Here is a 21,997-nt window from a genome sequence, read left to right as displayed (position 1 = left end):
ACTTGTTGGAACTCTTGAGTGAAATCAGGGCAGGTAGGCTCAAGGCCCAGGGTGGTTTTCTGGGGTTAAAAAGCATTGACATTTGTGTATGGTTGTTGGGATATTGAACTTGGTTCTCTGATTTCTGATTTTTTGCATATTCTTTTTTTTTTTTGGCCATACCATGGCCTGTGGGATCTTAGTTGCCTGAACAGGGATCAAACCCAGGCCCCTGGCAGTGGAAGCACAGAGTCCTAACCACTGGACTACCAGGGAATTCCCTAGTGTTTTGCAGATTCTTGATTGAGGGAGTTATCACATAAATGTTACTAAACTTTAGGTCTCAGTAAGAGTCAATATTTTTAGTTTGTCTGTGAGGAATAATAAGCTGTCTTAAAAAGTTCTGTTTGAGAAGAGGCAAGACATTTGAACGACTTGAAAAATACTGGAACTTTTGAATGATTCTTGCTTGCCTGTCTGTAGCTGTTTCTAATTAAGTGTGTTGTGATCTGTTTGTGATTTGATAGCAGATTCTCAGCTTAGCTGACCTAACCTGACTGACACTCATATCCCGTAGACTTTTATTGTATGTGTCTAAGGTCAAGTGTGATTAAACAGATGACCGTTTGGCGTGGTCCTTCCTTTGAACACTAGTGATATTGGATTGGCCAAGGAGTCTGTTGGATATTTCCATAACATCTGATGGAAAAACCCGAGCGAACTTTTTAGCCAACCCAATATCTTGTTTGCTGTGTCAGTATGTGTGTCTGTGTTTTAGTGGTAAATGAGCTACTTGCCTCATCTTTCTTTTTCCCATCTTCTGCAGACTGAAACCTCTCCTATCAAAACCCATTTTAGACTTGCATTCAGAGGACACACTTCAAATGGGCAAGTATCCGTAACTTGAGTCATACAACCTGGGCTGTAGGACCATGTCAGCTCTTTTTTCCCCCTTTTCTTTTTAAAGATCGAGTGTGAGTTAGTGTGTGTGTGTGAGTTAGTGTGTGTGCACATGTGTGCACATGCTCGCATCTATCCTTCTGTTGCTATAATGTTGTCTTCCACCACTGTTACCAGGAAGAAATTTAAAATGATTTTTGGTATGACTTGGGCTTCCTTGATAGCTCAGTTGGTAAAGAATCCGCCTGCAATGCAGGAGACCCTGGTTTGATTCCTGGATTGGGAAGATCCCCTGGAGAAGGGAATGGCTACCCACTCCAGTATTCTGGCCTGGAGAATTCCATGGACTGTATGTATAGTTCATGGGGTTGCAAAGAGTCAGACACGACTGAGCAACTTTCACTCACTTGGTATGACTCATTTTAGATGTCCATAGGTCCCCAATCCTAAATCTTTTTATAAAGAGAAATTAGTTGTCAGCATTTCAAAAATAGATTTTTCATGAACGTCTTGATTTCCAGTTTTGCTTGGAAATATCAGATCTTGGAAAACATCAGACCCTGACTCCTGCATGGTGGTCACTGGCAGCAACTGCCTTGGTTAGACAGGTCGTGTCCTCCCCAGCTCTGACCCCACCACCCGCTCTTGTCTCACACCAGATATGCTTCCTGGTTTATGTCACCTGCTTGGCCCCTGCCTTCATTTTTTCCCTCAAATTTTTTTTTAAATTTGTATATTTGGCTACACCAGGTCTTAGTTGCAGTACTCAGGATGTTCCATCTTTCTGCGGCATGCAGGATCTTTTTAGTTGTGGGATGTGGGATCTAGTTCCCTGAAGAGGGTTTAAACCTGGACCGCTTATATTAGGAGTGTGGAGTCTTAGCCACTGGGCCACCAGGGAAGTCGCTCTCCCTAGGTTTTAAGTATGAATGCTTGCAAACAACACTTTCCTCATTTCTAAAGCCTCTCAAATTATAGTAAAACTCTTCCAGAATGTTCCATCATTCTCAACCTGTATCTGATAGAGACGTTCAAGGGCCTTATTAAAAATTCAGGTCAGAAAATGTGCTTAGAGAGGGTGGCCTTCTCGGATGGGTGACGTAGATAGCACAACAAATGTCGGATAACTAGGTACGCCTCCTCTGTCACACAACCACAGTGCCTTAGACACCTACTAGTGATCACATTACTAAGAAAGTTTCCACAGAAAATAATATCTCCCCTGACCTCTGTTTCCCTTATACAGATTATAAGTAGAAACTGTTCAAGCTCTGTCATTTGCTGGCCGATTTGCTTTCTCCACACTTTGCCTATCATAATTTTCTGTATGTTTGGTTAATATTTGAGTCAGAACAGTTATCTGTAGTGAACTGTCTAGTACTTTGCTGGAACTTTGATCCATCAGTGTAAAAACATTCGAAGGAGGGAGGACCTTCCATAATCCTTCCCCTTATCCAAGATAACCAGTGTTCTTAGTATTTTCTCCTATAGACATAAAAGATTCAGTAAATTTTTGTTGAATGAATGTCTAAACACATTGAATAAATATCTGTTGTAGTTTAACATGTATTTGTTGAATGAATGATCTATACTTCTATATATGAATATAGGTTTATATGTAATTTTAATAGAATAATTTATACATACTGTTTTGTGACTTGCTCTTTTCATGTCCTGCTAAATCATGACTGTCTTTTCATGTCAGTGTATACAATCCTTCCTTATTTTTAGTGGCTTTATAGCCATTTCCTCTGCACGGAAATTCCATTTTATTTAATCTAGTCCCTACTGATGGTCCCTGATAGCTCAGTTGGTAAAGAGTCTGCCTGCAATGTGGGAGACCCAGGTTCGATTCCTGGGTTGGAAAGATCTGCTGGAGAAGGGATGGGCTACCCACTGCAGTATTCTTGGGCTTCCCTGTGGTTGTTCAGCTGGTAAAGAACCCACCTGCAATGCGGGAGACTTGGGTTTGATCCCTGGGTTGGGAAGCTCCCCTGGAGAAGGGAAAGGCTACCCACTCCAGTATTCTGGCCTGGAGAATTCCATGGACTGTGTAGTCCATGGGGTCACAAAGAGTTCGACACGACTGAGCGACTTTCGCTTTCACTGATGGTCATTTAGATTGCTGCCTTTTTATGTTTCTATATTCAACAGTGCTGTAGAAGACACATGTATATGTGCGTATTTGCAGGAATTGCTAGGTTGAAGGATTGTGCATTGTGAATTTTAATAGCTACTACCAGGATGATCTTCAAAATTCTTTTTATTAATTTATGTGTTCACTAAGAGTAGATGAGGATACTCTTTCTCTAAATCTTCACTAACATTGGATATTTTCATATATTAAATATTTTAAAATATTGGTAGAAATTTGCCAGTCTGATTAGCTGAACTGATGTCCTATTTTAAAATTTTATATAACTTTGAGTGCTAGTGAGTTATCTTTCATGTCATTAGCCTTTGGGAATTTCTTTGTAAATTTCCTTTGCCCAATTTTTTCTTCAGTTGCAATGTTTCCCTTTTTTTTTTTCAGTTTATAGGAACCCTTATAAAGATAGTTCTTTGATAAATGCCTTTTGTCAGTTTTTTTTTTTAATTGCAGATTTTTTTTCTTATTTTTGTTTGTTTTTTTAACTCTGTGTCTTAATGTGGGTAAATTTTCCAGTCTTTATAGTTGTTGTCTTTCTAGTCTTTTATAGTTGTTGATGTTGCCATTGTATTGAGAAAAGAGAAATTGAATAAAAAATAAATAAAAATTAAAATGCAAATGAAAATCTGAGAAAAGTGATAGGTGATAATAAAAGTGACAAAAATTTAAAAATTATCCTTTTCCTTCAAACTTGTGGGTCTGTCATTTTAAGAATCGCCACTGTTTATCAATAAGAAAGAGTGTTGGCAAATTAAACAGATACATTAACAGCTGTTAGATGCATCCTGATTTCAGACATGTTAAAATGTTAAAAAAATATGCATCTTAGAATTAATGATAGATGTTTTCTTAAGCTGAAGTATTCATAGGGTAGTAAATTAAAAGTATATAAATGGATACACAATGAAAAGTAAATCAGGATGAGTTCTTAAAAAGTAAGTCAGGTTCTATGACTTTGCTGATTAAATCTTCCCAGAGCCGAAATCCACATGGTTAATCAGTCAAATGGATGCCTCCTCATTTTATTTTCGAACACAGTAACTAGGATCTCATCACACTGCCCTCCTGCTATCCTCTGACTTTGCCAAGCTCTCTCTCATCTTCAAACTTTTTCCTCTTCCCTTGGTCTGGAACTCTTTCGCTCTAATTTTGCTTGATGGGCTCCACGTGGTCACGCATGTCTCATTTCAGCTGCCACGTCATGCTCTTCTCTTGTTCAGTTGCTCAGTTGTGACCCAACTTTCACGGCCCCATGAACTGCAGCACACCAGGCTCCTCAGTCCTCCATTATCTCTTGGAGTTTGCTCAAATTTATGTCCATTGAGTCAGTGATGCCATCTAACTGTCTCATCCTCTGTCACCCCCTTCTCCTCCTGCCCTCAATCTTTCCCAGCATCAGGGTCTTTTCCAGTGAGTCATCTCTTCACATCAGGTGGCTAAAGCATTGGAGCTTCAGCTTCAGCATCAGTCTTTCCACTGAATATTCAGGCCTGATTTCCTTGAGGATTGACTGGTTTGATCTCCTTACAAAACCATAGCTTTGACTATATGGACCTTTGTTGGCAAAGTGATGTTTCTCCTTTTTAGTACACTATCTAGATTTACCATCCTCTTTTCTTCATAGCAGTTAATACTCTGATGTTACCTTGATTCTTCATTTGGTCTATGACTCACTGTCTCCCTCTCTGAGGGGATAAGCCTCATGAGAGCAGGGACCCTTCCTGTCTCATTCATCACTATATCCCCAGCACTGAAAACAGTGCCTGGGACACAGATTGTTAATGGAATAAACATGTACCTGAAGGCTTGAATGAACGAACATTTATGTTTTTGTAATCCATCTCAACTCCTGTGTGGAACTGGATGAATATAAAGTAAAAAGGGCAGCCCAATCAAAGCATTTCCAAATACCAGGCATTTCAACTGAACCCTAAGAAGGAGAAACTCTACAGAGAAGGTTTTCTCAATCAAGGCAAGTGGAGGCAAAGGAGGAGCGTGCAAGGATGCTGAAAGCCCAGCGTGACTGAACCTGGCAGTGAGGCGGTGTGATGAAGCCATCAGGGACTGCATCGCCTAGGATCTTGCAGGCCAGGTCAAGAAGTCAGGACTCTGTTCTAAGGGAAGTGGGATCCTGTTCCCACAAGACCGCCCCCATCTTTGTAGTGCTCTCCACACTTGCCCAGTGTTCATCTTCCCTGCTGGATCACAGGGCCCATGCGGGCAGGACAGTATCTCCCTGTTCACCCACTTATTCCCAAAACTCAGTGCCCTGGACATAGTGAGAGCTCACTAAGTATTACCAGGTGGACTGATGGACAGACAGACCAGCAAAACTTCTGTGTGGTCCAGAAATCCACTTGAGGCTGAATCCATTTTACAACATGCCCCACCCACCCTACCTTTTCTAAACTGAAGTGTTCTCGAAAATCTGTAGACCTAAAAATGGTGTGCAGTCCTAATAATGCATCTGTCCTTGAAGACATACAATGAATGAGATTGATGGGCTTCACTCCAGCTTAACAGCACAGAGGAACCCATCTCTCTTGAAATGCTGACTTGGAGGTGATGGAAGAGATCATGACTCATATGCACTGTGGATTCTGTGTGTGTGTTTACACTGTTGCATCATGTAAATCTTAAATTTCTTTATGCCTTTTGTAGAAAGAAAGTGAAAGTGAAGTCAGTTGTGTCCGACTCTTTGCGACCCCATGGACTGTAGCCCACCAGGCTCCTCCGTCCATGGGATTCTCCAGGCCAGAATACTGAAGTGGGTTGCCATTTCCTTCTCCAGGGGATCTTCCTGACCCAGGGATCAAACCCATGTCTCCTGCATTGCAGGCAGACGCTTTAACCTCTGAGCCACCAGGGAAGCCTATCCTTTTGTAGGCATGAGCTTAATGAGGCAGATAATTAAAACCTGTGTGAGCTTTTGCTCTGAAACAAACCACTGGAAAGCACATGGCTTAAAATAACAACTGTCTGTTTAGCTCACCATCCTGCAGCTTGCCAGTTTGGGTTGGGTTAATCTGGGTTGGGGACTTCCCTGGTGGCTCAGATGGTAAAGAATCCATCTGCAATGCAGGAGATCTGGGTTTGATCCCTGGGTCGGGAAGACCCCTTGGAGAAGGGAATGGCTACCCACTCTAGTATTCTTGGATGGAGGAGCCTGGCAGGCTACAGTCCATAGGGTTGCAAAGAGTTGGACACGACTGAGCAACTAACAGTTTTCATCTGGGTGGAGCTTCTCAGCACCTACCTGGATTTAATCATCTGTGTCTGGTCTTCACAGAAGACCTCCATGACATCCCAGGCATTGGGTCAGACAAGGAGTCCCTACTTTCCTTGGATCACAGCGCCCTAAGCGCCTCAGTAAACTTTTCAGTGACCCTAGGTTACAAAACATATCAACAATTCTGTTTATTAATAAGTTTAACCTCAAGCATTGTAAGCATTTATACTCTAACAGCTTCTTGATCATTTGAAAAAAAAGACGCATACAGTTTAAGAACAAATGCTCTTTTAATTTCCTTCTTAAATAACCACAGTTACTTCCAATGGGATACGTGCTCCTGTCAGGCACGTCATGACCTTGCCTGGGAGCAGGTGGGACACCACCACCTGTTCCTCTTGCAATATTGCAAGCGATGTTTGAGCAGTAGTGGCGTTTGTTTGTTTGTTTGTTTTTAATCACAGTCGTGTCTGAGAGGTCAACTATGCAGAGATAGGGTGTCATTAAAAGTGAGTGCACAGAGGTCACAAGTGGACACTGTGACTGCTTTGACTGGTGGTTTGCTTGTGTCTGATCCATGTTGAGGGTCTCTGTGTTTCCCTCAAAAATTTATTAAAACATCCTGCTCTGCCAAGTTGGTTGTGCTGTCCCAGGGCACCTCAGGGTACACAGTTGGAAACCATGGAGCTTGCACTTAAATAATAATAATTATTATTTTTGGTTGCACTGGGTCTTCGTTGTGGTGCATGGACTCTTTGTTGTTCTGTGTAGGCTTTCCCTCATTGCAGCAAGCGGGGGCTGCTCTCATTGGGGTGTTCACTGCAGTGGATTCTCTTGTTGCAGCTTATGGGCTCTAGAGCACGGGCTTCCATAGTTGTGGCACACAGATTTAGTTGCCCTGTGCCATGTGGGATCTTATTTCCCAGTCCAGGGATCGAACCCATGTCCCCTGCACTGGCTGGTGGATTCTTAACCACTGAACCACCAGGGAAGTCCTGGAGCTCACACTTTTACATACCCTTAATGTTCGATATAGCCACACGAGGTTGCCATTGTTTGAATTTTATGTTTAAAAATGCGTGAGTGGTATATCATGTGACTGGGAACTGGCAGAATAGAACTTTGCTTTTAGGGTTGTTTTGACTCCAAAGCCTGTTCCTCTGCTGATGCACTCCAGAGAATTTTCATCTTGGGAACCATATCCTGTTCCCAAGCTACAGCGTGTTAAGTTTCCCCTATCTGAGAATAATTACAACTTTCAAGGATTTTTTTTAAAGTTCAACATCAGCTAATGATCTTTGAATTTTTGTGTGTAAGTCTAGCACAGGGTTTCTCAACCTCAGTCCTCCTAACATCTGGGGCTGGATAATCCCCTGTTGGGGGGCTGTCCCACACAGTGTATAATGTTTTAGCATCATCCCTGACCTCTACCTACTAGATGCCTCGAACATCCCCCAGCTGTGACAACCAAAAATGTCTCCAGACACCACCCAATGTTCCCTAGGGACAAAGTTGAGAGCTGCTGCTTGAATGAAATGATGACCAAGCCTGAGGAATAGGATTTTTATACTTGTCTTGCCATTCTGGCCTGGTATTAATTTGTTCTTAATTTTTTAAAAAAACCATGTCATGGTGTTATGTCTTCAGGACTTCTCCCTCTTAAATCCTCTTAGAAGTCAGTCCTCTAATGATTGATCACAGAGAGAGCTGCTGCTGCTGCTGCTACTGCTGCTAAGTCGCTTCAATCGTGTCCAAGTCTGTGCGACCCCATAGACGGCAGCCCACGAATCCCCGTCCCTGGGATTCTCCAGGCAAGAACACTGGAGTGGGTTGCCATTTCCTTCTCCAGTGCATGAAAGTGGAAAGTGAAAGGGAAGTCACTCAGTCTATTCTGACTCTTAGCGACCCCATGGACTGCAGACCACCAGGCTCTTCCATCCCTGGGGTTCTCCAGGCAAGAGTACTGGAGTGGGGTGCCATTGCCTTCTCTGCACAGGGAGAGCTACTGGTAGCAATTTAAGGTTCTAAATCAATGTTAAGTTGCTTTCTAGAAGTGGGTGGGTACCAGCTCTTCCTTTAGAAAATTGTTCTTATGTGAATATCACACAAATGCTTTGAAGTCCCCTCCTATTTTTCTCTTCGGAAGTAGAATATAGAAATAAAGGAAAGGATTCTGAATCTCATTTTGGTGAGAAGGTCTTTTTCTTATCTGTTTTCAGAAACATTCTAATGGCACCAAGGTTTTTCTGTTGTTTTTTTTGGTCTCTTGCCACTGTTAGATTTTCTAAAAATGGTGCATTTTCCTAGAATAGTAATGTGCGCTCAGTCATGTCTGACTCTTTTGTGACCCCGTGGAGGGTAGCCTGCCAGGCTCCTCTGTCCATGGGATTTTCCAGGCAACAATACTGAGGTGGATTGCCATTTCCTTCCCCTGGGGACCTTCCTGACGCAGGGATTGAACCCAAGTCTCTTGAGTCTCCTGCATTAGCAGGTGGAGTCTCTACCACTGTGCCACCTGGGAAGTCCCAGCATAGTATACCTCCCTTGAAACTTACCCTGGGCCTGTATCTTCTTTCTGTTTCTTGTGAAATGAGGGTCAGGCATTCTTCAAGGGCAGATAACAGACTTTCTATTTCTGCACAGATTGAGTAGCCCCTGACTTCTGAGGATCATGATAGGTGTGGCGAATGTGTGATTTAGAGCATCAGATTATATCGTTGATGATACCTTGGGGTCACCGTGTCTAGGGCTTCCCAGGTAGTATGCCAGCTTGCCTGGGAATACAGCTGGGCCACTGCTGGGTGCACTCTAGGTCATTGCCCTTTGCAACGCTGCCATGCCTTATGCTCAATTTTTAAGAATAATCATGACCATGTGCAAGTTTTGCCTTGCGTATACCTTTAGATCCACATCTCTTAGTAAGATGGGTCTTTTGTGAATTGCATGGTCAGAGGGAGCCACATGCTTCAACATTCTGGGCCTCTCTTTTTTTGTGGTCAGCGATGGAAAACCTCAACTTTAATATCTATGTTGTCAGAAGGCACACAGGCATTTGAGAGTCATTGCTTGTTTTCACAGTAGGGCAAGCAAGTGCCTTCACGTCCTTTATATTCTTTTCTGGACTCGGGTGTTGCAGTGCCCAGGACTGACTCTGGATCTCCTGGCTTTGTCCTTGAGTGGTTTCCTGACATCTAGCAGGTTCCTAGAAGGTATTTCTTGTTAGCTTATGGGATGTGGCCAAGTGTATTTGAACTAGCTCAGCGGGGTGCTCAGTAAGGGAAAACAAGCTCACATGCCATTTCCTTCCTCACACTTTTTTGCTCTGGGTTCTCAGCAGTGATGCAGGGTGGCTGTCGAATGTCCCAGCTCCTTCCATGGTTTGTACCTTTGAGGAAGTTGAGCAAACAGTGCTTGGAGTAAATAATCAAGCAATTTAATTTCTTTTTTTATTCTAATCTATCTTTAAAAATGGAAAGTTTAAATTGAAAAGAATTTCATGGCTACACAAAAATAATGTGACTAGATTGATGAATCTCCATGTACCATCGCCTAATTTTATTGCCAGTGTCATTTCATCTACCTGTGGTTCTAAAAGTGTGTTCCCATAGGACTTCCCTGGCGGTCCAGTGGCTAAGACCCCATGCTTCCAATGCAGGGGGCCTGGGTTTGATCCCTGGTCAGGGACCTAGATCCCACATTCTGCAACTAAGACCAGGTGCAGCCAAATAAATAAATATTGAAAAAATAAATAAAAGTCTAGCCCCACACTAACAGCATCAACACAATCTGGAAACTTACTAGAAATATGGATTTCCATTTTCAAAAAGACACTGATAGTGGGAAGGATTGAAGCCAAGAAGAAAAGAAGGTGGCAGAGGATGAGATGGTTAGATGGCATTACCGACTCAATGGACATGAATTTGAGCAAATTCTGGGAAATAATGAAGGATAGGGAAGGCTGGCGTGCTGTAGTCCATGGGGTCACTAAGAGTCAGATACAACTTAGTGACTGAATGACAGTAACATTTTGAAAAAATATAAATCAGAAACTCAGGGAGTAGAGCCTGATCAGTTGTTTCAACAAGAACTCTGGGTGATTCTGATTCCTTCCAAAGCTTGAGAATCACAATATATACCATTTCATCCAACCTCTGTTGGAATATCTTAAAGGGAATATTATGTTACCTGCCTCCTGAGAAACCTGTATGTGGGTCAAGAAGCAACAGTTGTTACGTGGAACAACAGACTGGTTCAAAATTGAGAAAGAAGTATGACAAGGTTGTATATTGTCACCTTGTTTTTTAACTTACATGCAGAGTACATCATGTGAGATCCCTGGCTGGATGAATCACAAACTGGAATCAAGATTGCTGGGAGAAATATCAACAGACTCAAATATGGAGATGATGCCACTCTAATGGCAGAAAGTGAAGAGGAACTGAAGAGCCTTTTAATGAGGGTGAAAGAAGAGAGTGAAAAAGTTGGCTTAAAACTCAACATTCAGAAAACTAAGACCATGGCATCTGTTCCCATCACTTCATCACAAATAGAAGGGGGAAAAGTGGAAGCAGTGACAAATTTTATTTTCTTGGGCTCCAAAATCACTGCAGATGGTGGTTAAAAGACACTTACTCTTTGGAAGGAAAGCTATGACAAACCTAGACAGCATATTACCAGAGACATCACTTTACCAGTAAAGGTCCGTATAGTGAAAGCTATGGTTTTTCCAGTAGTTATGTACAGATGTGAGAGTTGGACCACAAAGAAAGCTGAGCACCAAAGAATTGATGCTTTCAAACTGTGGTGCTGGAGAAGACTCTTGAAGACTCTTGTCTCCTTTGGACAAGGAGATCAAGCTAGTCAGTCCTCAAGGAAATCAACCCTGGATATTCATTGGAAGGACTGATGCTAAAGCTGGAGCGCCAATACTTTGGCCACCTCATGTGGAGAGCTGACTTATTGGAAAAGACCCTGATGCTGGGAAGGATTGAAGGCAAAAGGAGAAGAGGGTGGCAGAAGATGAGATAGTTAGATAGCCTCACCAATTCAACAGAAATGAATTTGAGCAAACTCCATCCGGGAGATGGGTTTGCAGAGTCAGACACAACTTAGCGACTGAACAACAAAATATTATTTTATCTGTAAATACTGTAGTACATCAACTGTTTTATTTTAAATGTAATATCTTGCAAATTGACAAAACATTTTGAGAGCAATTAGTACCAATATTTAAATAGGCTTCCTCTTTGATCTCCTGATTCTGCTCATCATAACCAGCATAACTGAGCAAGTCCTTTGTAATATGTATATAAGGATATTCATTGCAATGCCTCAGATGAAATAAATTTGGAAATACTGCCTGTCTAATACTGAATGATTGGCTAAGCAAGTTGTTTTATCTACTCGCTGAAGCACTGTGAAATCATTACAGAGAATGTTGTCCCTCGTACTGTTGTTGTTGTGTTTTTTTTCCACGTTTTATTTTATACTGGAATATAGCTGATTAACAATGTTGTGGTAGTTTCAGGTAAACAGTGAAGGGACTCAGCCATACATATCCATGTAACCATTCTCCCCCAGACTCGCCTCCTATCCGGGCTTCCACATAACATTGAACTGAGTTCCACATGCTGTACAGTATGTGATTATTGGTTGTCCATTTTAAATATAGCAGTGTGAATATGTCCATCCCAAACTCCCTAACTGTCCCTTCCCCCATCCTTCCCCCCAGCAACCGTAAGTTCATTCTCTAAGCCTGTGAGTCTCTTCCTGTTTTGTAAGTAAGTTCATATGTTCCTGATACTGTTGTTAAAAAGGAAAAGCTTTCAGAACAAGTATTGGGTGGTCCCATTTTCTTTTATTGTGCAAGGTGTGTGTGTGTGTGTGTGTGTTGTGTATTTGACAGGGAAGAAAGGGTGGGGATGTGTCTGTGTTGTGTATATGAATTTAAGCACATAGAAAGAGGATAGAATGTTATACATTAAAACACTAATAGTTATCTTTGAAAGGTATGACTTTAGTTAATTTTCACCTCTGATTTTTTCCCCATAATGAGCATGCATTTTTATAGTGGAAAAAACAGTACATTTACTTTCGTTTGAAAAAGCCACATCCATTGAAGTTACAATCTCTTCCTGATCAGTTTCTGTTGAAATTACCATCTCTTCTTGCATTTACAGATGGGCACATGTTGGATTCAACAAGATATGCCATCATTGGAGCAGATCTCCGAGATATAGCTGACCTGGAAGAGAAGTTAAAGAAATGTAACATGAGTACACAGTGAGATTTTTTTTTAACCTCTTACATTTGTGATTTCATGCTAACTGGGGATAAGGCCAGTTGGAAGTGCAGTGTAATTACATATACCATTTTGTCCTCTGTAATCTTTATCATTTCATTGCTATTTAGAGTAGTTGTCTGAAGTTTTTTAAGAAGCAGTGTTCCCCAAGTCTGTTTTCCCATGAGAATCGCTTGTATTGCTTTTGTAAAATACTGATTCCTAATACCATAAGTTTGAGGGAAGATAATTGTATGCATAGAAACATATAATTGTAACATATAAAGAAAGGATTAGCATCCAGGGTATAAAAGAATAGCTACTATTTCTTTAAAAAAAGTCTGGTGGAAAAATGGGCAAAGGATAGATGACCAGGCAGCTCAGAGGGAACTGGGTATCATGTTAAAATGGTATTGAACTTCAGTAGTAATCAGATGAAATTCTACTGTACCACCACCAGGTTGGCGGAAAGGTAGAAGTCTGACAGTGTCAAGTGTTGGCACGGATATTGGGGGAAAGGGATGCTCATACACCACAGGTAGAAGTGATCTTGGTGTGACATTGCAAGGAGCAATCTGGAATTTAGTAAAAATTGCTGGTATCATGTGATATCGCAGTCCCATGTTTGGGTGTGTCTCTCCTGAGAAGGTCTACACCATGCGACCATGTATGTACAAGGACGACGTTCACTTCAGCTTTCAGTTTTAGTAGCAGAAAATTGGAAACAACTGAAATGTCCATCAGGAGGAGAACGGATGAATGATACGTAAAATGCATGACTTTGGAGAGAGCTCAAAAGTTTAATGTTGAGTTTTTAAAAACTAGATGGCAGGTTATATGCAGAATGTGATACCAAATGTGTACAAGCAACTCCTCCCCCCAAATACTGTAATTTTGTGATTATGTGTATACATCAAGGAAGTGTTTTTAAAATGGACCAGAAGGGTGCGCACCGGATTCTTGAGTGTGGGTACCTAGGGAGGCAGAGGAGGGCAGTGGAGGTGTGGTTTTAGCAGAGTGATACTGGTCAGGTGGATAAAGAGCTAGTGGGAGGAAAAGGCCTACCTACTTGGTCTGCCATAGGTGAGGATAACACTTTCCAGGGTATCTGAGGTGAAAGGCTCAAGGAGAGGTTTGGAGCGAAGGAAAGGGAAAGGGAAAGTTATTTCAAAAAATAAATTGAAGGCGAGGAATCAGCAGCAAACAGTGAAAAATGAACAATGAGGGAAATCATTGGAGGACAGGGAAGGGAGGAAGAAGAGCGTGGACTGAGTTAACTCGCCTTTGAGGAAGAGAAACAGCCCCAGTCTTCTGAGAGGGAAGAAAGAGGGTAAGGACAGACACAAATACAGGCGAGCTTTGGGCGGTGGAGGAGTAGAGGGTGGAAGACTGGTCTTCTGACGCATTGGCTTAGCGATGGCTGTCATCTCAGCGTGTTGAAGTTCTTGCTTACCTTTCTTCTGAAATCATCAACTAGGTTGTTATTCACAGGATTTCTGGCCCCACCAGCCCAAATGTCAAAATGGGCTTTGTCACTCCAGCTTTACTATCTGAATCTGTCTCATTTGAGTGTTCAAGTAAGGGCCATACATTGCCAAAGTATTTATACTTCTTTTTTCCTTTGGGAGACCATTACATGGTTCAAGTTGCAGAATATGGCGTGTTTTCTTAAATTTATATTTTTTAATTGAAGTATAGTTGAGAAACAGTGTTGTGTTAGTTTTTGCTGTACAGCACAGTGACTTAGTTATACACACATTGATGTTCTTAGTTACATTCTTTTGCATTATGATTTATCCCAGGATATTGAGTATAGTTCCCTGTGCTATACAGTGGGACCTTGTAGAGTATCCATTCTGTATATACTTGTTTACGTCTGCTAATCCCAGACTTGCAGCCCGTTCCTCCTTTGCCCCCGCCCCCCACCCTTGGCAACCACAGCTTTGACCTCTGTGTCTGTGAGTCTTTCTGTTTCGTAGATAGGTTCATTTGTGCCATGTTTTAAGTTCCACATATAAGTGATGCCATACAGATTTGCCTTTCTCTTCAGACTTGCTGCACTCCGTATGATAATCGCTAGTTGCATCAGTCCTGATGCAGATGTCACTGTTTCACTCTTTTCTGTGACTGGGTAGTATTTTATTGTGTATATACACCACATCTTCTTCATCTGTTCCTCTGAGGGTGGACACTTAGGTTGCTTCCACAGCTTGGCTTTTGTGAATAGTGCTGCTTTGCCCATAGGACTGCCGGTATCTTTTTGAATTGTAGTTTTGTCCAGATACATGTCTAGGAGGGGGATTGCTGGATCATATGGTAATCCTATTTTTAATTTTCTGAGGAACCTCCATACTGTTTTCCATAGTGGGTGCACCAACTTACGTTCCCACCAACGGTGCAGGAGGGTTCCAAACCCCTCCAGCATTTGTTATTTGTAGACTTTTGAATGAGGGCCATTCTGACCAGCATGAGGTGATACCTCACTGTAGTTTTGATTTTCATTTCTCTAATGAAATTAGTGATGCTGAGCAAGTAGTGTGTATTCTTTTAGCAGAAGGAAGGTCTTGACTCTCAAGGGTGTGTTGCTGGATTTCTTGGGAGCATGTGGGTTTGTGGATGTCAGCAGGAGATTAGCTAAAGCTGATACCAGAGGGCCTGGAGCCCACTCAGAATGAAGAGAGCGCAAGTCTTGGACTCTTACCCTGGATTCCTGTTTTACTTCTGCATGTTGTTATTGTTGTTCAGTCACCCAATCGAGTCTGCCTCTTTGTGATCCCATGGACTGCAGCACGCAAGGCCTCTCTATCCCTCACCATCTCCTGAAGTTTGCCCAACATCATGTCCATTGCAACAGTGATGGCATTCAGCCATCTCATCCTCTGACACCCTCTTCTTCTTCCCTCAATCTTTCCCAGCATCAGGGACTTTTCCAGTGAGTCAGCTGTTTGCATCAGATGACCAAAATACTGGAGTTTCAGCTTTAGCATCAGTCCTTCCAATAAATATTCAGGGTTGATTTCCCTTAAGATTGACTGGTTTGATCTCCTTGTTGTCCAGGGGACTTCCAGGAGTTTTTTCTAGCTTCCACTTATGATTATACAGTGGAAATGACAAAAAGATTCAAAGGATTAGATCTGATAGACAGAGTGCCTGAAGAACTATGGTCAGAGGTTCATGACATTGTACAGGAGTCAGTGATCAAGACCATCCCCAAGAAAAAGAAATCCAAAAAGGCAAAATGGTTGTCTGAGGAGGCCTAACAAATAGCTGAGAAAAGAAGAGAAGCTAAAGGCAAAGGAGAAAAGATATACCCATTTGAATGCAGAGTTCCAAAGAATAGCAAGAAGATATAAGAGAGCCTTCCTCAGTGATCAGTGCAAAGAAATATAGGAAAGCAATAGAATGGAAAAGACTAGAGATCTCTTCAAGGAAATTAGAGATACCACGGGAACATTTCATGCAAAGATGGACACAATAAAGGACAGAAATGGTATGGACCTAACAGAAGCAGAAGATACTAAGAAGAGGTGGCAAGAATAAACAGAGGAACTATACAAAAAAGATCTTCGTGACCCACATAAGCACAATGGTGTGATCACTCACCTAGAGCCAGACATCCTGGAATGCAAAGTCAAGTGGGGCTTAGGAGGCATCACTACAAACAAAGCTAGTAGAGGTGATGGAATTCCAGTTGAGCTATTTCAAATCCTAAAAGATGATGCTGTGAAAGTGATGCTGCACTCAATATGCCAGCAAGTTTGGAAAACTCAGCATTGGCCACAGGACTGGAAAAGGTCAGTTTTCATTCCAATCCCAAAGAAAGGCAATGCCAAAGAATGCTCAAACTACTGCACAATTGTACTCATCTCACATGCTAGCAAAATAATGCTCAAAATTCTCCAAGCCAGGCTAACAGTATGTGAACCGTGAACTTCCAGATGTTCAAGCTGGTTTTAGAAAAGGCAGAGGAACCAGAGATCAAATTGCCAACATCTGTTGGATCATCAAAACAACAAGAGAGTTCCAAAAAAACATCTATTTCTGCTTTATTAACTACATAAAGCCTTTGACTGTGTGGATTACAACAAATTGTGGAAATTTCTTAAAGAGATGGGAATACCAGGCCACCTTACCTGCCTTCTGAGAGATCTGTATGCAGGTCACCTTGTTTTTAACTTACATGCAGAGTACATCATGTGAGATCCCTGGCTGGATGAATCACAAACTGGAATCAAGATTGCTGGGAGAAATATCAACAGACTCAAATATGGAGATGATGCCACTCTAATGGCAGAAAGTGAAGAGGAACTGAAGAGCCTTTTAATGAGGGTGAAAGAAGAGAGTGAAAAAGTTGGCTTAAAACTCAACATTCAGAAAACTAAGACCATGGCATCTGTTCCCATCACTTATCACAAATAGAAGGGGAAAAGTGGAAGCAGTGACAAATTTTATTTTCTTGGGCTCCAAAATCACTGCAGATGGTGGTTAAAGACACTTACTCTTTGGAAGGAAAGCTATGACAAACCTAGACAGCATATTACCAGAGACATCACTTTACCAGTAAAGGTCCATTATAGTGAAAGCTATGGTTTTTCCAGTAGTTATGTACAGATGTGAGAGTTGGACCACAAAGAGCTGAGCACCAAAGAATTGATGCTTTCAAACTGTGGTGCTGGGAGAAGACTTGAAGACTCTTGTCTCCTTTGGACAAGGAGATCAAGCTAGTCAGTCCTCAAGGAAATCAACCCTGGATATTCATTGGAAGGACTGATGCTAAAGCTGAGCGCTAATACTTTGGCCACCTCATGTGGAGAGCTGACTTATTGGAAAAGACCTGATGCTGGGAAGGATTGAAGGCAAAAGGAGAAGAGGGTGGCAGAAGATGAGATAGTTAGATAGCCTCACCAATTCAACAGAAATGAATTTGAGCAAACTCCATCCGGGAGATGGGTTTGCAGAGTCAGACACAACTTAGCGACTGAACAACAAAATATTATTTTATCTGTAAATACTGTAGTACATCAACTGTTTTATTTTAAATGTAATATCTTGCAAATTGACAAAACATTTTGAGAGCAATTAGTACCAATATTTAAATAGGCTTCCTCTTTGATCTCCTGATTCTGCTCATCATAACCAGCATAACTGAGCAAGTCCTTTGTAATATGTATATAAGGATATTCATTGCAATGCCTCAGATGAAATAAATTTGGAAATACTGCCTGTCTAATACTGAATGATTGGCTAAGCAAGTTGTTTTATCTACTCGCTGAAGCACTGTGAAATCATTACAGAGAATGTTGTCCCTCGTACTGTTGTTGTTGTGTTTTTTTTCCACGTTTTATTTTATACTGGAATATAGCTGATTAACAATGTTGTGGTAGTTTCAGGTAAACAGTGAAGGGACTCAGCCATACATATCCATGTAACCATTCTCCCCCAGACTCGCCTCCTATCCGGGCTTCCACATAACATTGAACTGAGTTCCACGTGCTGTACAGTATGTGATTATTGGTTGTCCATTTTAAATATAGCAGTGTGAATATGTCCATCCCAAACTCCCTAACTGTCCCTTCCCCCATCCTTCCCCCCAGCAACCGTAAGTTCATTCTCTAAGCCTGTGAGTCTCTTCCTGTTTTGTAAGTAAGTTCATATGTTCCTGATACTGTTGTTAAAAAGGAAAAGCTTTCAGAACAAGTATTGGGTGGTCCCATTTTCTTTTATTGTGCAAGGTGTGTGTGTGTGTGTGTGTTGTGTATTTGACAGGGAAGAAAGGGTGGGGGATGTGTCTGTGTTGTGTATATGAATTTAAGCACATAGAAAGAGGGATAGAATGTTATACATTAAAACACTAATAGTTATCTTTGAAAGGTATGACTTTAGTTAATTTTCACCTCCTGATTTTTTTCCCCCCATAATGAGCATGCATTTTTATAGTGGAGAAAAACAGTACATTTACTTTCGTTTTGAAAAAGCCACATCCATTGAAGTTACAATCTCTTCCTGATCAGTTTCTGTTGAAATTACCATCTCTTCTTGCATTTACAGATGGGCACATGTTGGATTCAACAAGATATGCCATCATTGGAGCAGATCTCCGAGATATAGCTGACCTGGAAGAGAAGTTAAAGAAATGTAACATGAGTACACAGTGAGATTTTTTTTTAACCTCTTACATTTGTGATTTCATGCTAACTGGGGATAAGGCCAGTTGGAAGTGCAGTGTAATTACATATACCATTTTGTCCTCTGTAATCTTTATCATTTCATTGCTATTTAGAGTAGTTGTCTGAAGTTTTTTTAAGAAGCAGTGTTCCCCAAGTCTGTTTTCCCATGAGAATCGCTTGTATTGCTTTTGTAAAATACTGATTCCTAATACCATAAGTTTGAGGAAGATAATTGTATGCATAGAAACATATAATTGTAACATATAAAGAAAGGATTAGCATCCAGGGTATAAAAAGAATAGCTACTATTTCTTTAAAAAAGTCTGGTGGAAAAATGGGCAAAGGATAGATGACCAGGCAGCTCAGAGGGAACTGGGTATCATGTTAAAATGGTATTGAACTTCAGTAGTAATCAGATGAAATTCTACTGTACCACCACCAGGTTGGCGGAAAGGTAGAAGTCTGACAGTGTCAAGTGTTGGCACGGATATTGGGGGAAAGGGATGCTCATACACCACAGGTAGAAGTGATCTTGGTGTGACATTGCAAGGAGCAATCTGGAATTTAGTAAAAATTGCTGGTATCATGTGATATCGCAGTCCCATGTTTGGGTGTGTCTCTCCTGAGAAGGTCTACACCATGCGACCATGTATGTACAAGGACGACGTTCACTTCAGCTTTCAGTTTTAGTAGCAGAAAATTGGAAACAACTGAAATGTCCATCAGGAGGAGAACGGATGAATGATACGTAAAATGCATGACTTTGGAGAGAGCTCAAAAGTTTAATGTTGAGTTTTTAAAAACTAGATGGCAGGTTATATGCAGAATGTGATACCAAATGTGTACAAGCAACTCCTCCCCCCAAATACTGTAATTTTGTGATTATGTGTATACATCAAGGAAGTGTTTTTAAAATGGACCAGAAGGGTAAAGACCGATTCTTGAGTGTGGGTACCTAGGGAGGCAGAGGAGGGCAGTGGAGGTGTGGTTTTAGCAGAGTGATACTGGTCAGGTGGATAAAGAGCTAGTGGGAGGAAAAGGCCTACCTACTTGGTCTGCCATAGGTGAGGATAACACTTTCCAGGGTATCTGAGGTGAAAGGCTCAAGGAGAGGTTTGGAGCGAAGGAAAGGGAAAGGGAAAGTTATTTCAAAAAATAAATTGAAGGCGAGGAATCAGCAGCAAACAGTGAAAAATGAACAATGAGGGAAATCATTGGAGGACAGGGAAGGGAGGAAGAAGAGCGTGGACTGAGTTAACTCGCCTTTGAGGGAAGAGAAACAGCCCCCAGTCTTCTGAGAGGGGAAGAAAGAGGGTAAGGACAGACACAAATACAGACGAGCTTTGGGCGGTGGAGGAGTAGAGGGTGGAAGACTGGTCTTCTGACGCATTGGCTTGGCGATGGCTGTCATCTCAGCGTGTTGAAGTTCTTGCTTACCTTTCTTCTGAAATCATCAACTAGGTTGTTATTCACAGGATTTACGGCCCCACCAGCCCAAATGTCAAAATGGGCTTTGTCACTCCAGCTTTACTATCTGAATCTGTCTCATTTGAGTGTTCAGAAGTAAGGGCCATACATTGCCAAGAGTATTTATACTTCTTTTTTCCTTTGGGGAGACCATTACATGGTTCACAAGTTGCAGAATATGGCGTGTTTTCTTAAATTTATATTTTTTAATTGAAGTATAGTTGAGAAACAGTGTTGTGTTAGTTTTTGCTGTACAGCACAGTGACTCAGTTATACACACATTGATGTTCTTAGTTACATTCTTTTGCATTATGATTTATCCCAGGATATTGAGTATAGTTCCCTGTGCTATACAGTGGGACCTTGTAGAGTATCCATTCTGTATATACTTGTTTACGTCTGCTAATCCCAGACTTGCAGTCCGTTCCTCCTTTGCCCCGCCCCACCCTTGGCAACCACAGCTTTGACCTCTGTGTCTGTGAGTCTTTGTTTTGTAGATAGGTTCATTTGTGCCATGTTTTAAGTTCCACATATAAGTGATGCCATACGGATTTGCCTTTCTCTTCAGACTTGCTGCACTTCGTATGATAATCGCTAGTTGCATCAGTCCTGATGCAGATGTCACTGTTTCACTCTTTTCTATGACTGGGTAGTATTTTATTGTGTATATACACCACATCTTCTTCATCTGTTCCTCTGTCGGTGGACACTTAGGTTGCTTCCACATCTTGGCTTTTGTGAATAGTGCTGCTTTGCCCATAGGAGTGCCAGTATCTTTTTGAATTGTCGTTTTGTCCAGATATATGTCTAGGAGGGGGATTGCTGGATCATATGGTAATCCTATTTTTAATTTTCTGAGGAACCTCCATACTGTTTTCCATAGTGGGTGCACCAACTTATGTTCCCACCAATGGTGCAGGAGGGTTCCAAACCCCTCCAGCATTTGTTATTTGTAGACTTTTGAATGAGGGCCATTCTGACCAGCATGAGGTGATACCTCACTGTAGTTTTGATTTTCATTTCTCTAATGAAATTAGTGATGCTGAGCAAGTAGTGTGTATTCTTTTAGCAGAAGGAAGGTCTTGACTCTCAAGGGTGTGTTGCTGGATTTCTTGGGAGCATGTGGGTTTGTGGATGTCAGCAGGAGATTAGCTAAAGCTGATACCAGAGGGCCTGGAGCCCACTCAGAATGAAGAGAGCGCAAGTCTTGGACTCTTACCCTGGATTCCTGTTTTACTTCTGCATGTTGTTATTGTTGTTCAGTCACCCAATCGAGTCTGCCTCTTTGTGATCCCATGGACTGCAGCACGCAAGGCCTCTCTGTCCCTCACCATCTCCTGAAGTTTGCCCAACATCATGTCCATTGCAACAGTGATGGCATTCAGCCATCTCATCCTCTGACACCCTCTCTTCTTCTTCCTCAATCTTTCCCAGCATCAGGGACTTTTCCAGTGAGTCAGCTGTTTGCATCAGATGACCAAAATACTGGAGTTTCAGCTTTAGCATCAGTCCTTCCAATAAATATTCAGGTTGATTTCCTTAAGATTGACTGGTTTGATCTCCTTGTTGTCCAGGGGACTTCCAGGAGTTTTTTTCTAGCTTCCACTTATGATTATACAGTGGAAATGACAAAAAGACTCAAAGGATTAGATCTGATAGACAGAGTGCCTGAAGAACTATGGTCAGAGGTTCATGACATTGTACAGGAGTCAGTGATCAAGACCATCCCCAAGAAAAAGAAATCCAAAAAGGCAAAATGGTTGTCTGAGGAGGCCTAACAAATAGCTGAGAAAAGAAGAGAAGCTAAAGGCAAAGGAGAAAAGATA

General features: G+C 41.6%; 1 protein-coding gene across 1 annotated transcript in view; it reads left to right on the top strand.

Annotated features, from left to right (window-relative positions):
- The window catches only part of LCMT1 (leucine carboxyl methyltransferase 1), a 75,068-nt gene that overhangs the window by 39,295 nt on the left and 13,776 nt on the right, over positions 1-21,997 (top strand). The window contains exons 5-6 of the mRNA XM_005889364.3: positions 806-867; positions 12,437-12,539. Coding sequence (XP_005889426.1) covers positions 806-867; positions 12,437-12,539 — 165 coding nt within the window. The remainder of the gene's footprint in view (positions 1-805; positions 868-12,436; positions 12,540-21,997) is intronic.

Source organism: Bos mutus, chromosome 25, assembly GCF_027580195.1.
Source record: "Bos mutus isolate GX-2022 chromosome 25, NWIPB_WYAK_1.1, whole genome shotgun sequence".
Lineage (NCBI taxonomy): Eukaryota > Metazoa > Chordata > Mammalia > Artiodactyla > Bovidae > Bos > Bos mutus.
The sequence above is the reverse complement of the archived record's forward strand: the minus strand, read 5'-3'. Positions and strand labels throughout refer to the sequence as shown.